Raw genomic sequence first — 12,965 nt, 5'->3', positions numbered from 1 at the left:
ATCATCTTAGCTGCTTTAATTTGTGCTCCCTGTCTACACTGCATTGATAATTAAGGAGGAGAAGAGTGAAAAAATGTAAGCTCTTCGTTTCTACAAATATTTTTCATGATAAAACTTCTTGAAGATTTATAATTAGCATTGGAAGATCTACCAATCCGTCCCTCCTTCCAGACCCCTTAAATGCTGCATCAGTGCAGAGTGAATGTACTGTGACTTATTTTTTCTGACTTGTTATTTCCAGGGATGTCATTTATCACTTCATCTAGCTATTTTAACATCTGAATTGTGACACAAAATTCGATCCCAAGGATGTTTCAAAGGGTGTCTCCTGCAGCTCTGGTCCCATGGGGCTGACTGGGCTTGGCTCCCTGCTGTGGGCATTGGGACCTACCTGGTGCATGGGGTCACAGCGCTGCTCAGATTTGGCCCATCCACCCGTCCATGATAGTGGAGAGCCAGCCAGGCCAAATTTGAATGAGTGATGCTGCAACCCCATGCATCAGGGTGCAACACCATTCTCATAAATTTGGCCCCCAATCCCCCATCAGGGAGCCTGGGCCAAAACTGAGCAGCACTGCAACCCCGTACACCAGGTCACCAAGTCAGCCCCGTGGAACAGGAGCCACCACTACAGGCTAAGTGCAGGATGGACTCTGTTACCTCCCCTCCAGGGTCTTCCCCTCTCTAGGTGCTCTCAACCCCCTCCCTAGCCCATTTATTGGGCCATGACAGGCCATCAATATGTACAAATGAGTCCTGAGCCCTAAAAGGTTGGGAACTAGTGCTTTGTGCATGGAAATAGTGCTACGTGGTGCCAAGGATAAAAGTCATACTGGAGTATAAATGTGTCCAGTATTCCATTGAGCAGTGTTAATTGATGCTAAAGTCCTCTTCTCGCATGTCTGAGCAACACGTTTAACAAAAGGACTTTAGCATTAACTAAGGCCACTCACTTCCATATCATTATACTTTATACCCTTTGGAATTTATGACAACTTTGATTCCTCTCCTGAGTAATTGCTAAGCTCTACTCAACATAAATAGTTTGACAGACTCGTTTGTTTACACTTGGAATTTAAATGTCCAACCTGCTAGTGCAAGACCGAAGGCTTGCAAGTGTGTATGCAAAATCTAGTTTGTTTTGCTTCTCTCAATTCCTAGGATATTTTCAGTGTGGAGTCATTTGTTTTTTGTATGTAGTAGCTAGCCATTACAAGTCCTTATTTTATTAATAGGATTATAACAGACTGTATAAGGGCTCAAAATTCACTATTGCTTTTGTTTATAGTTTAATTTTTTATATTAATACACTTAAGTAATGTTTCAGAAAACTCATGTAATTACATAAAAATTTAACATTAGATCTAGAAAGATAATTTTTCTATCTATATAATATATATGTAATATAACGTTCATTATCCTTAAAATTACCTTCTTCCATATTTTGATCTCATTCAGTCTTGTCGTCTAAGCAGGTGAGGTCAGATCAGTACTTGCATTGCAGGCCTCTGAGCAAAACCTAGGTGATGGAGGAGATAATGGAGGTGGTGGGCTTGCTGGGAGCGCTCTTACTTCTTAAGAAAAAAACTATTGACCGCTCAGAAGAATGTTATAAGACTGATAGTGTTGGACTCAGGGAACTAGCCAGCCCTCAACTTAGTTAATTATATTTTGCTTACATAGAAAGCCCCTTATTGTTTCAATCGGGAAAGTTTTTTCACTTCCCTCCTTAGAAATTACTATTTGGCCGTGCTGGTTCAGAAAGCTGTCTGACATTGAATTCATTTTAATATCACAAAGTACATATAATTATGTAATTACAGGAATAAAATGGAGAAGATAAAGTGATAGTAATCCCTTTAATAATTGAATATAGCAATTGCTGTGAGAGCAAGCTTTAGTAATTAGCCATATCACGAAGATATTGTGAAAAACTATTTATAATGTAAATAGATGGAATTTTTTAATGTCATGCTGGAAAGACTTTTAAATACAGCATAATTCCAGTTAGTTGAAAATCCTAGTTATCAAAATCCATATTGTGTACCTGTGATGGGATGAACCCCCATCATCTGCAGAAAAAGGGGTGGGGGGCAAACCCAATTAGAGAGATGCTCTACCTGTGGGGTGATTGACTGCTTCATTCCTGGCCAGAAAGGGTAGAGGTAGATGATGAGCCATTAGAAACCCTGGGTTTGTAAAGCTCCTGAGGGAACTCCATTGTGGGTAGAGACTGCAGAGAAGGCAGGACTCTCCTGCAAAGAGAAAATGACAGGGAGCAAGACAGGCTTTTGTGAGGGAAGTCCTGGAGAAGGAGATAAGCTCTTGTGGGAGAAGTCCTGCGGGAGAACTGAAGGCAAAGTTGGTATTTCATTGGATACTTGGTACCCTGGAAAGGGACAAGACTGGAGAAGTGTCCTGCGCAGAGGACTAAGTCACAGAAGACAAAGGTTAAGTCAGTGCAGCATAACGGAAGCAGCCAAAGGGAGCGCTGGAGGTGCGGATCAGTTTAGTGCCAACTCTAAAAGTAGGAGGCGCTCTGACTGTGAGTAGAGGCAGTTTATAGTCCCACATGTAGCCCTATATTAATAACGTGACTGTTTATCTGCACACCCGGTTGTCTGAAAGATTTGGATAAACGGGAGTGTACTCTTATATGTAAGTGCATCTTCAGTGTTTTGATATTCCTATTCCTAGGGACATACTCCTTTAACATTGTTTATGCTTAAACAACTAGTCCAGTAACAAAACTGAAACTTGCCTTCTGTCCTGTCTCTATCCATCCTGAGGTAGCTTTTACCCATTATTAGGCAGTTTGATTATGTTTTCTCTCTGCATATAAATTCACCTTCCAGAAATCATTGAGTCAACAGTGTGCCCTTGTTGCCAAGAAGGCCAGTGGCATTTTGGGTTGTATAAGTAAGGGCATTGCCAGCAGATCGAGGGACGTGATCGTTCCCCTCTATTTGACATTGGTGAGGCCTCAACTGGAGTACTGTGTCCAATTTTGGGCCCCACACTACAAGAAGGATGTGACAAAATTGGAAAGTGTCCAGCAGAGGGCAACAAAAATGATTAGGGGACTGGAACACATGACTTATGAGGAGAGGCTGAGGGAACTGGGATTGTTTAGTCTGCGGAAGGGAAGAATGAGGGGGGGATTTGAAAGCTGCTTTCAACTACCTGAAAGGAGGTTCCAAAGAGGATGGATCTAGACTGTTCTCAGGGGTAGCAGATGACAGAACAAGGAGTAATGGTCTAAAGTTGCAGTGGGGGAGGTTTAGGTTGGATATTAGAAAAAACTTTTTCACTAGGAGGGTAGTGAAGCACTGGAATGCGTTACCTAGGGAGGTGGTGGAATCTCCTTCTTTAGAGGTTTTTAAGGTCAGGCTTGACAAAGGTCAGGCCTGGGATGACAGTTGGGGATTGTCCTGCTTTGAGCAGGGGTTTGGACTAGATGACCTCCTGAGGTCCCTTCCAACCCTGATAGTCTATGATTCTTTTCATTTTACACCAATATTCAGCTATTGCTGTGGGATGAGCCAGAATACTGTATATCCGGTGTAATCTTACAAAAACTATTTAATGTCTGGATTGACACCGTAAAGTTACGTCTAATGCCAACATTTTTTAAAGTGATCTTCTGTTTTTACTTTTCACACAGATAACTCCTGAATCAAAAAAGAAGCCACAAAACACTGCCCATAACTTCTGCAGAGTTTTTTGTTTAGCTGCAATCTCTTAGTAGCTGAAACACTAATTCAAATTAGTCAGCAAATATTGCCTCTTCACTGCACTTCAACAAATCAGTATTTCTGATTTGTATTCTTTATGTAACTTGAGTATCCACTGGAGGCATGTCAGTACAGACAACTTTTTAGTTGCTGTCAATAACTGTTAACATGCATTCTCAAGGAGGCCTTTCTGATGCCTGTTAACTTTTGATTTTCACCTCTTGGTTCACCAAATGGATTGCAATATTGCATGCAAACTCCTTTAGAAATAGGATGTACCCTTTTAAAATAATTCTTGTACACTGTTCACCAGCTATTTCTTTAACATGGCCAATAGACTACAGAGGGGCTAATTCCAGCATTCCATCCTCTCATTACAGTTGTATGTTAGCTAAAGATTAAATAAAATCTATACGTTCATGATAGTGCTGTATTTTCTCGAGAGAAATATATGGGCATTGTCCTCCCAAAACCTTGTTTTGAACATACATTTCTGTCAGCCTTGGATAGACTATTCTTGATTTTCATATCATGAAGCTGACCTGGATAAAAATTCCAAGATAGTATTGCAGAAACCTTCTGAAGCAAATGTTTTTCAGTACCAGATTTAGTTCTTATTCACTAATAGGGGTGCTGGAACAATTTTTATAGTGTGGGTGCTGAGAGCCATTGAACCAAACTGTAAATCCTGTATATAATGGAAAGCACTTCAAGCAAAGGGGTGCTGCAGTTCCAGCACCTATGTTCACCAACATCAGAAATCTGTTTGAGGATCTTCCAGTCTGCGATGTTTCATTTCATTCTGTCATCCTGTTCAATTTTTTTAAGCTTTTGGATCAATTTTCATGATTGACTGCAAACGTTTTCTCAAGTTTTCTCAACAGTACTACAATTTCTGGTCTCTGGCTCCCATCATCCATTAATCTTACAAGAAATACCTGTGTTTGACTCATGAACTGAAACTATCCTCCTCCTCTTCTAATCTAATGTTAACTGCCTGCCGTTCTTTCCCTGTCACTCTGGTAGCTAAGCCAGTTTCTGCTCACAGTTTTGTGTCCAGTTCTCTTCCTCCCCAGCCGCTGCACCTCACTTGCCAGTTTCTGTTGTTCCTTGGTAGAACTTGGCTACTTCCAGCAACTCTGGATGTTAAGAGTATAGGATAGCTCCAGTCTCTGCAAAATGCAGAAAACACAGCAGAAGAATGGTTATGCTCTGTCACAAGCACATTCTGCTGCTACTGCTACCTGGACACCTCTCCACTGACCTTGGATCCATCACTTTGTTTCTCGGTGCCTCTGTTTTCCTTCCCACACTCTATCTGATTTCTCCATTCAGATTGGAAGCTCTTTGGGGGCATGGACTCTTTCACTGCAATGTTAGGGATAAAATAATGCATTCCTACCTCTTTTCCTGCAGAAATGTTTTGCCCTCTGATGTTGGGGAGAACATCTCTTAGGTGGTTTCCAAGTAAAAAATATTAAGTTAGCCCCAAGATGTTTTTATAGCAAATTTCAAACTTGAATAGGATGAAATGAAAAATCTGAAGTATGAACATTTATTTTAAAGATGAGAGAGAGAAATAATTTCTTATGGTGGGGAATAAGATGACTTCAGACATTTTAGTGACAGCTACTTTTTTACATATACGTGCACTTCTGATTTCATATAAAACTCTTCCTCTTGAACGGAGAGAAAGTTGTCACCTTCTTACCATTATTTCAGTTACTTATCCTAAAAAGTATCAAAAATGCAATGTTCAGGAATACTGATGATTTCAGTAACTGCTTACTTGAGTTAGCAGTCTCAACTAGTAGTGGACCCATTATATTCCTGTTTCATCTAGTACTAATCATGAGAGGTAAGGAATTAGCTTACAGCCAGCAGCCTGAAGTTCACCTAGCTCATCCAGTTCTTCAGACTCTCTGAAACTTCATGGTACTGGGCTTGTCTTGGCCTTAGATGAAGCTTAAAAAAAAAGTCATGGTGGCTGTAACTGTCGGCTGCCTTTAATTGTTTCACCATGAGGTTTTTATTAAGGCAGAGAGTGCTCTTGAGTGGCTTTGTATCTAATTTTGAAAGAATGAAAATGGTAGTGATGAACTCTCCCCTTAGAACTCTTGCATACCTATTATGAGTTAATGTTTGTAGGTTATGGAAGCATCTGGAATTGTTGACCAGCATTTATGTTCGCACACCTGATACGAGGGAGTGTGACGACAGCCATTGGTAACACCAATGTGCAGTTTAGGTGTGTTTTTTGGAACCTGGGCTGTTTGATGGTGTAAGTAGTTGCTGTTAAGTAGCAACCTTATTAGTTGGAGTGTGTGTGTGTGTAAATAAATATTTATAGGACACAACTAGTCAAGCTCGCTTAATCGCTTTTGGAAGCTGAACACAAGAATAGGGACCAGTTCTACTTTATAATGGAATTGCTGCGTTACTTAACAAAAACAATGAATTCCCATGTTTCTTCAAAACGTTGTTTAAATTGTAACCTTTTTACTTTCTGTCCATCATTAATCTGTTTTATCAAAGGAAGGGGCTTTTTGTCTTAACAACAGCACAGCGCAAGAAGGTTGCTCTGAAATAGTCAATGTAGGAATCTAGAAGGTACAATAAAGCAGAGGTCGAGATATTTTGTCATAGTGTTGGGATGAAGATTTCCATTCTAAAATGAAACAAGGAGTTACCTGAGACTTCTCCAACTATGGACAGCCTAGAAGAAACATTTTTGCTATCAGACAGGCCGACGGAACAAGCTAAGGAAATCTGTTGGGTCAGAACTCTTTTTCTAACACTGGCGTATCCCCAGATTGGTACGATTCCAGAAAAATTATGAAATTGAGTCTCCTGAAAAAATGCCCCAACCAGCTTAAGAATTTTTTCTAACTTTCCTGATTCACTCCCCATTTCCAATTCTAAGCAGCTTTGATTGTTTTTAAACCTATTGGGCTTAAAATTAAAGTTTCTTCAAATACATTTATTTTTCATCATACCATAAATCCTCAGATGATCCTTTTAATTAAAAGAAAAGGAGTACTTGTGGCACCTTAGAGACGAACAAATTTATTAGAGCATAAGCTTTCGTGAGCTACAGCTCACTTCATCGGATAGCCAGTGAAGTGAGCTGTAGCTCACGAAAGCTTATGCTCTAATAAATTTGTTCATCTCTAAGGTGCCACAAGTTCTCCTTTTCTTTTTGCGAATACAGACTAACACGGCTGCTACTCTAAAACCTTTTAATTATGTAATTCATTTTGGAGTATGAGCAGCATGGCACATGGCTTAGGAGTTGATGCCACTAGTTTTGAAAGTTAATTGGTTCCAAGCTCCATGTTTAGGATCCATAATGATATCCTGTGGGAGCTGGTGATTAGTCCCATATCATAGTTAAGGAGGCCTGATAACTTGTAAAAACATTATCCATAGTTATTTGTTCTCCAGAGGTGCAATACAATTCCTTTCCCACAGGGAGAACCTGCCTGATGTAAACACATCTGTACAATTCACTTTTAATATTCTGTTGGAAGGTCAGGCAATGCTTGTACCAATAAATGTTTATAGAAATATCTTTTGTAATAGCCCAGTTACTGTTAATTAATTTTATTCACACAAATTGTGGGAAAGCCCAAAGGAAGTAGTAGATGTTGACTTTGCTATGAACATGTGAAAATGGTTGCACAAAACATTCTAGAATGCAGGGTTAATATAAAAATGGTTTGGTGCTTGGATATAATATAATACAAAACACTGCATTACAGGAATTCATAGAAATATATAACTGCACCTAATGTGTTCTGCTTTCATAATATGCTCTGCATATTCTTGTATTATGTGTAAACTGAAAGGTTTTATGTAGGAATGAAGAAAAGTATAGTGCTTCAAGGAAAGTCATTGTGTTAGGGTGACTATAAAGGTGAGAAGATTTTGTAGTTTATTTTAACAGTAATAGAAATTAGGTGTGACTTGAATTTAATTTAGTTACCCTGTTAATCTGAATTGTCATTGTGTAGAGTCTGTGGATAGCAGTCACACACATTCTGCTAATCGGAGTTGTTAGCGTACAAATGAGCAACTCTGAATTTATCCAGTAACTTCAATCAGCAGCTAGGAAAAAAGAGAAAATGAGCAGAGAATATATTGCAGGCATTGTGTAAATACTGTGTACAGAAGCTCTGAGAGTCTGTATAAAAAGACCAAAATACAGTGCCTGATAAATGATCTGTACCAGCTTCAGGAAGCAATTTTTATCCAGTCACTGTCACGCTGCTGAGCTCTAGCTTCATGAACCTCTGTGGATACTTACAGCAATTCTTCTTACTTACAGGTGAACTAAAAGTAAAATCTTAAAATTCCATCTGCTTGAGTAAAATGTGCTGAACGGTCCAGGTTAGTGAGCCTAATAGGGACATTAATCACATTGCAACTTCAAAGCAAACCCTTTTTATTTACCTTTCAGTTCTCCTAAATCACGTTAACTGGCTTCAGCTCAACATGATGCATGCTAGGGCATCGTAATGAAGCTAAAACTAACCAGTTTGGTTTGTAAGGAATCTGAAAGAGGAAGTGGGGAGGTCAGTTTTAGGTGATGGTGTGCTGTGTTGCCCTCTGCCTCCTGACTTCATTGTGACTACTCACGTGCTTGAAGTTAAGCACGTACTTAAGTGCTTTACTGGGTTGGGGCCACGTGCTGAAGAATTGCAATGGGAATTGACACTGTTTAGTTTCACCTTTAAAGATGAGACTGTAGAGGAGACCAAGTGGCACTCCAATGCAAGCAAACATTGGTGGAAGTTGTTAGTGTGTTCCTAAATATTTCCCTCATATTTATGATAGAAGACTATGCGTACATCTCCACTACAGCTGGGAGGGCACTTTTTAGCGTGAGTAGACAGACACATGCTAGCTGTGCTTAAGCTAGCACACTAAAAATAGCAGTGTGGCTGCAGCGGCCCGGGCTAGCCACCTGACTCTATACCCAGGGGCTTGGAGTGGGATTGTACTCAGGTGGCTAGCCCTAGCCCATGCTGTTGCAGACGTGCCACTGATTTAGCTCAAAGTGCATGTCTGTCTGCCCATACTGGAAGGCTCGTTCCCACCTCTTCCACCCCTGCTCCCTCCCCAAGGCCTATCCGCCCATGACTCCCTTCTCTCCGCCAAGTGCCTCCCAGCAGCCCTCCGCCAAACAGCTGATCGGGCCGTAAGCCCTGGAGAGGAACCACTGTGGCTGGTGGGTGCTGAGCACCTCCTGGTTTTTTTTCCATGGATGCTTGGGCCCCAGAGCACCCACCGGTGCCTATTACTCAAGGAAGGTATGTGAAAATAGCCCAGGGGTCCTTAAACACTCTCTCTAAAGATATGGTCTAGCCTAGTGGTTCTCAAACTGTGGGTTGGGACCCCGTTTTAATGGGGTCACCAGGGCTGGCTTAGACTTGCTGAGGCCCAAACCCTACCACCTGTGGTCAAAGCTGAAGCCTGAGGCTTCAGTACTGGGTGGTGGGGCTCAGGTTACCAGCCCCCTGCCTGGGGCTGAAGTCTTTGGGCCTCAGCTTTGCCCCCCCCCCCCCCCAGCTCAGCGTGGTGCAGCTCAGGCTTTGGCCCCTCCTCCTGGGGTCATGTAGTAATTTTTGTTGTCAGAAGGGGATCGCGGTGCAATGAAGTTTGAGAACCCCTGATCTAGCCTGTAAGAGAGATTGTCTCGTGAATGTCTCCCTTTCCATTCCTCATTACTCTCTTATCCCTGTGGCAACTACAAGAAACACTCACATTGACAAATATATAAACTAATTTCCTAATAATATTTTTAGCGATCTCTTAGTACAAATCAGTAACACTAGATGAGGAGGAAAGCCAGCAACATGTGATCAGCCACCTTTCCCTGGACCACCAGAAAGAGCTGTGGCTGTAGATTATGGACCATATCTTAAGGGAATCTCTGAAATATTCAATAAATAGCTGACAGAGTGAGTGTGTGTGTGTGTACGCATGTGCATGCATGCTCGTAAGGTCTTCTCAACTGATGTCGGGCAAAATAATGAGCCATGTTTAATTTGTAGGTATTTCATTTTTATACTACTGTACTAACAAAGGGAGTTAAACCTGATCACCTTCCCTTATAGTCTTTAATTTTTGTATTTAATTATTATAGTTTCCTTTATTCTTTATTATTATCATTATTATTGGGAAGAAAGTGTCACTTAAAAAAAGACTTGTTTTCCACCCATCTTGATGCAAGCAGTAAGGACTCATTAAGATACACTTTGTATGAAATTTGCATTACAATGCTGAAAGTTGTCTCATGAAAAATAGACCTAGTAGAAAGAAAAGGAGTACTTGTGGCACCTTACAGACCTAGTAGAGCAAGTCAAATGTATTTTCAAAAACTTACACTGATTATAAAGCTATTGTTGTATATGAATCCTATTTTTAATTATCAAAACTTCAAATCTTGATCAAATTTTAAGATCACGCTAGTGGACAGAATTAATACCAATGCTTCTGTGCATCTCAAATATTGTCCTTAAGCTGTAATTTTGAATTTCAGACTGTTGAAAATCACTATGCGAAGGAGTGAAAAATAAAAGAACTTTTGAGGGTTCCAGTATATTTCTAATGACATGATTTTTAAGATTCAAGAGGTGCCCAGATCAACCAATGGTCTCAGTTTGAATCCCCAAACTGAGAGAAATTTGGAGACTTTTTTAATATGGTGTTCAGATACATTAATAGGTAAAAAAACAGAATTCAAGTCCTTATCTTGCCTCCCCCTTCTCAGTCACTAAGCACATCACCATCAATCCCTGTTGATCAGGCTCCTACCTCAAATGACAAGAAGATTATCTTCAACTCCTTACTTTCCCTCTTCTCTCATATCCAAGCTGTGTCCAAATCTTGCTGCGGTTTCCTACACATCCTTTCTGACCTTTGTCGTCTTTCTGCTGACATACCTAAAACTCTCACTTCAGATGGTATGCCCTTGAGGACAGGAACTCTGTCTTCCTCTGTAGAAAGTGCTTGGCATGTTTTGAGTTCAGTTTTAGTATGAATGATTAAGGCACTAGATTAAATCAAGGATTGGAATGTGTTTTGGAATGCTCTGAGCACAAATAAAGCATGTTGGGGCTGCTGCTAACTGCAGATTGAATAAACCCTGATCTTGATACCTTCTAATCCTAAAAATCATCTATTATTGTCCATAGCATTTTGCTGCTAGTGTATGTTAAAACATAGTTTAGTTTCTATCTATTCCAGCAGTTACATGTGTTCAAATATATTTCCTTAACTTAACATTGAATTTTGACTTCTGTGAAGATGGGTACACATTTATGGGGTATTCTAATTTAAGCTATATAAGCCAGCACAACTTCTTGTTAAAATCTCTCCATTGTATTCTCAGGAGGAGGGGAAAAAAGTCTTACTGATTTTGTAGGTATTAAATTATGTAAATTGTCGTGTTCTGTTTTGATATGAATGTCATTAAGAGCTGCTGGATGCTTTATAAGATGGCTGTGAGAACAGTTAAACTACAAAAATCAATAAGCTAAAATGTTCTTGCCAATAACCCCCGCACCTCTTCTCTCAGTGTTGCAGGTGGAGAGCTCTTTGATTTTTTAGCTGAAAAGGAATCTCTGACTGAGGAGGAGGCCACAGAATTTCTCAAACAAATCCTTAATGGTGTTTACTATCTCCACTCTCTGCAAATTGCCCATTTTGATCTCAAGGTATGTTGGACAGATAATTTGGGGTACTGTAAGCAACCCCCTTAAAGTCCCAATTACGCTACCAAAAAAAATCTCCAGTTGTAATACAGATCACATCTTGAAAATGTGGTTGCCAGCCTATGTAGATAAGGGAGAGAACTCAGCTGAATAGTAATTGTTTCCAACCGTCTTTAATTTAAAAAGCAAAAAATGCTTTTCCCGCATTTACACAGACTGGGAGTTACCCACAAAACAATATCCTGGAAACAGTTTTCAAGAATGATCTTGAAACCTATGTCAGGTTAGGAATTGTATGTAGTGTGGATGTGGCCTTGATTAGAGCTGTGCAAATAATCAATTTTTCAGTTCACTGGCAATTTTGAAAAATCAGAAGAACAAATAATTTAAGGTCAAAGAAAACATCTCATTTAAATTTCAAGCAATTTTTTACTATTTTAAAATAAAATTTAAGGAAATTTCAAAATAGGTCATTTCAAATAAAAAAACGTTGACACGAAATGCTATGACTTTTTTCCCCAAAAAATTGTGTTTTTTCTACATGAACAATTTGGCAAAACCGACACACATTTGCAAAAATTTTTATGTCAAATTTGTATCCCCCCCTTCCCCCCCCCCCCCCCCAAAAAAAAAAAAAGTTTCCAACAAAAATTTTTACCCTATTCTAATTTTGATGCAACATTCTGAACTGGAAAGTTCTTCTGTCTGTTTGCATTCCATGTATCTAATGCTCACTCAGAAGATCTGCATTTCCTTAAACCGAAACAAGACGACAAAATTATTTACTATCAGGGATGGTTGTGAAGCAAGTAGCAATTTCCAGAAAGTGAAAAGACTGTTTCAGATCAACTTGTCAGTGAAAAGAGAAAAGCAATATTATGTGAGAAGTGTCTATGTATTTTTGCATATGTGAACTCCATTAATATGTTGAATTCTTTTTAATATCATTTTACTAGCTTTTTCTTTTCATAGTCATCAATATTTTCAAGTGTTGAGCATTTTGATATTTCTTCTTGATTTTGGATTGTGGAGGTATATAGGCCCCAAATCAGGAAGGCCTCTCAATTCAAGGAAGGTATTTAAAGAGGTGCTGAAGTCCTCCTGAAGATAATGGCCATGTCTACACTATGGAAACAAAGGTGAATTTTTAACATGTGCTAGCTAACGCATGTTAAAATCCTAGTATATCAGAGGAAGTTGTAGTTTTAACATGTTAGCTGTCCCAGGTAGAGGAGAGCCAATTTTAATTTTTTTTACCTCAACCAGCTAACACTTGTTTAACCTACAACTGCAGTGTCTACACTGAAGGTAAAATCCTGTCACCACAGAAATCAATGAGCATTTTGCCATTGACTTTAATGGAGCCAGGGTTTCACTTTAGGATTTTAACTTGGATTAGCATGTTTTAGCTAATGTGGCTTCTCTAGGGAACACGTATATTTTTAAGACAAGGCCAAGAGACTGAAATGCATATTTAACTAACGAGCACATTAGTAGCCTTGTAGCCTGTGCA

At 39.6% G+C, this 12,965-nt stretch overlaps 1 protein-coding gene across 10 annotated transcripts in view; it reads left to right on the top strand.

The window, feature by feature from the left end:
* DAPK1 (death associated protein kinase 1) overlaps window positions 1–12,965 on the top strand; it is a 122,777-nt gene that overhangs the window by 56,994 nt on the left and 52,818 nt on the right. For 9 of the 10 annotated variants that reach the window (XM_037901746.2, XM_043546420.1, XM_037901747.2 and 6 more), the window contains exon 4: window positions 11,317–11,455. In XM_037901746.2, the coding sequence (XP_037757674.1) occupies window positions 11,317–11,455 (139 nt within the window). Of the gene's footprint in view, window positions 1–11,316; window positions 11,456–12,484; window positions 12,592–12,965 lie in introns of those variants that run through there. The other variant, XM_027818388.3, reaches the window with a different exon arrangement.

This window comes from Chelonia mydas, chromosome 5 (genome assembly GCF_015237465.2).
Source record: "Chelonia mydas isolate rCheMyd1 chromosome 5, rCheMyd1.pri.v2, whole genome shotgun sequence".
NCBI classification, from domain to species: Eukaryota; Metazoa; Chordata; order Testudines; family Cheloniidae; genus Chelonia; species Chelonia mydas.
Note: the sequence above shows the minus strand (reverse complement) of the source record. Positions and strands in the feature narration are given on the sequence as shown.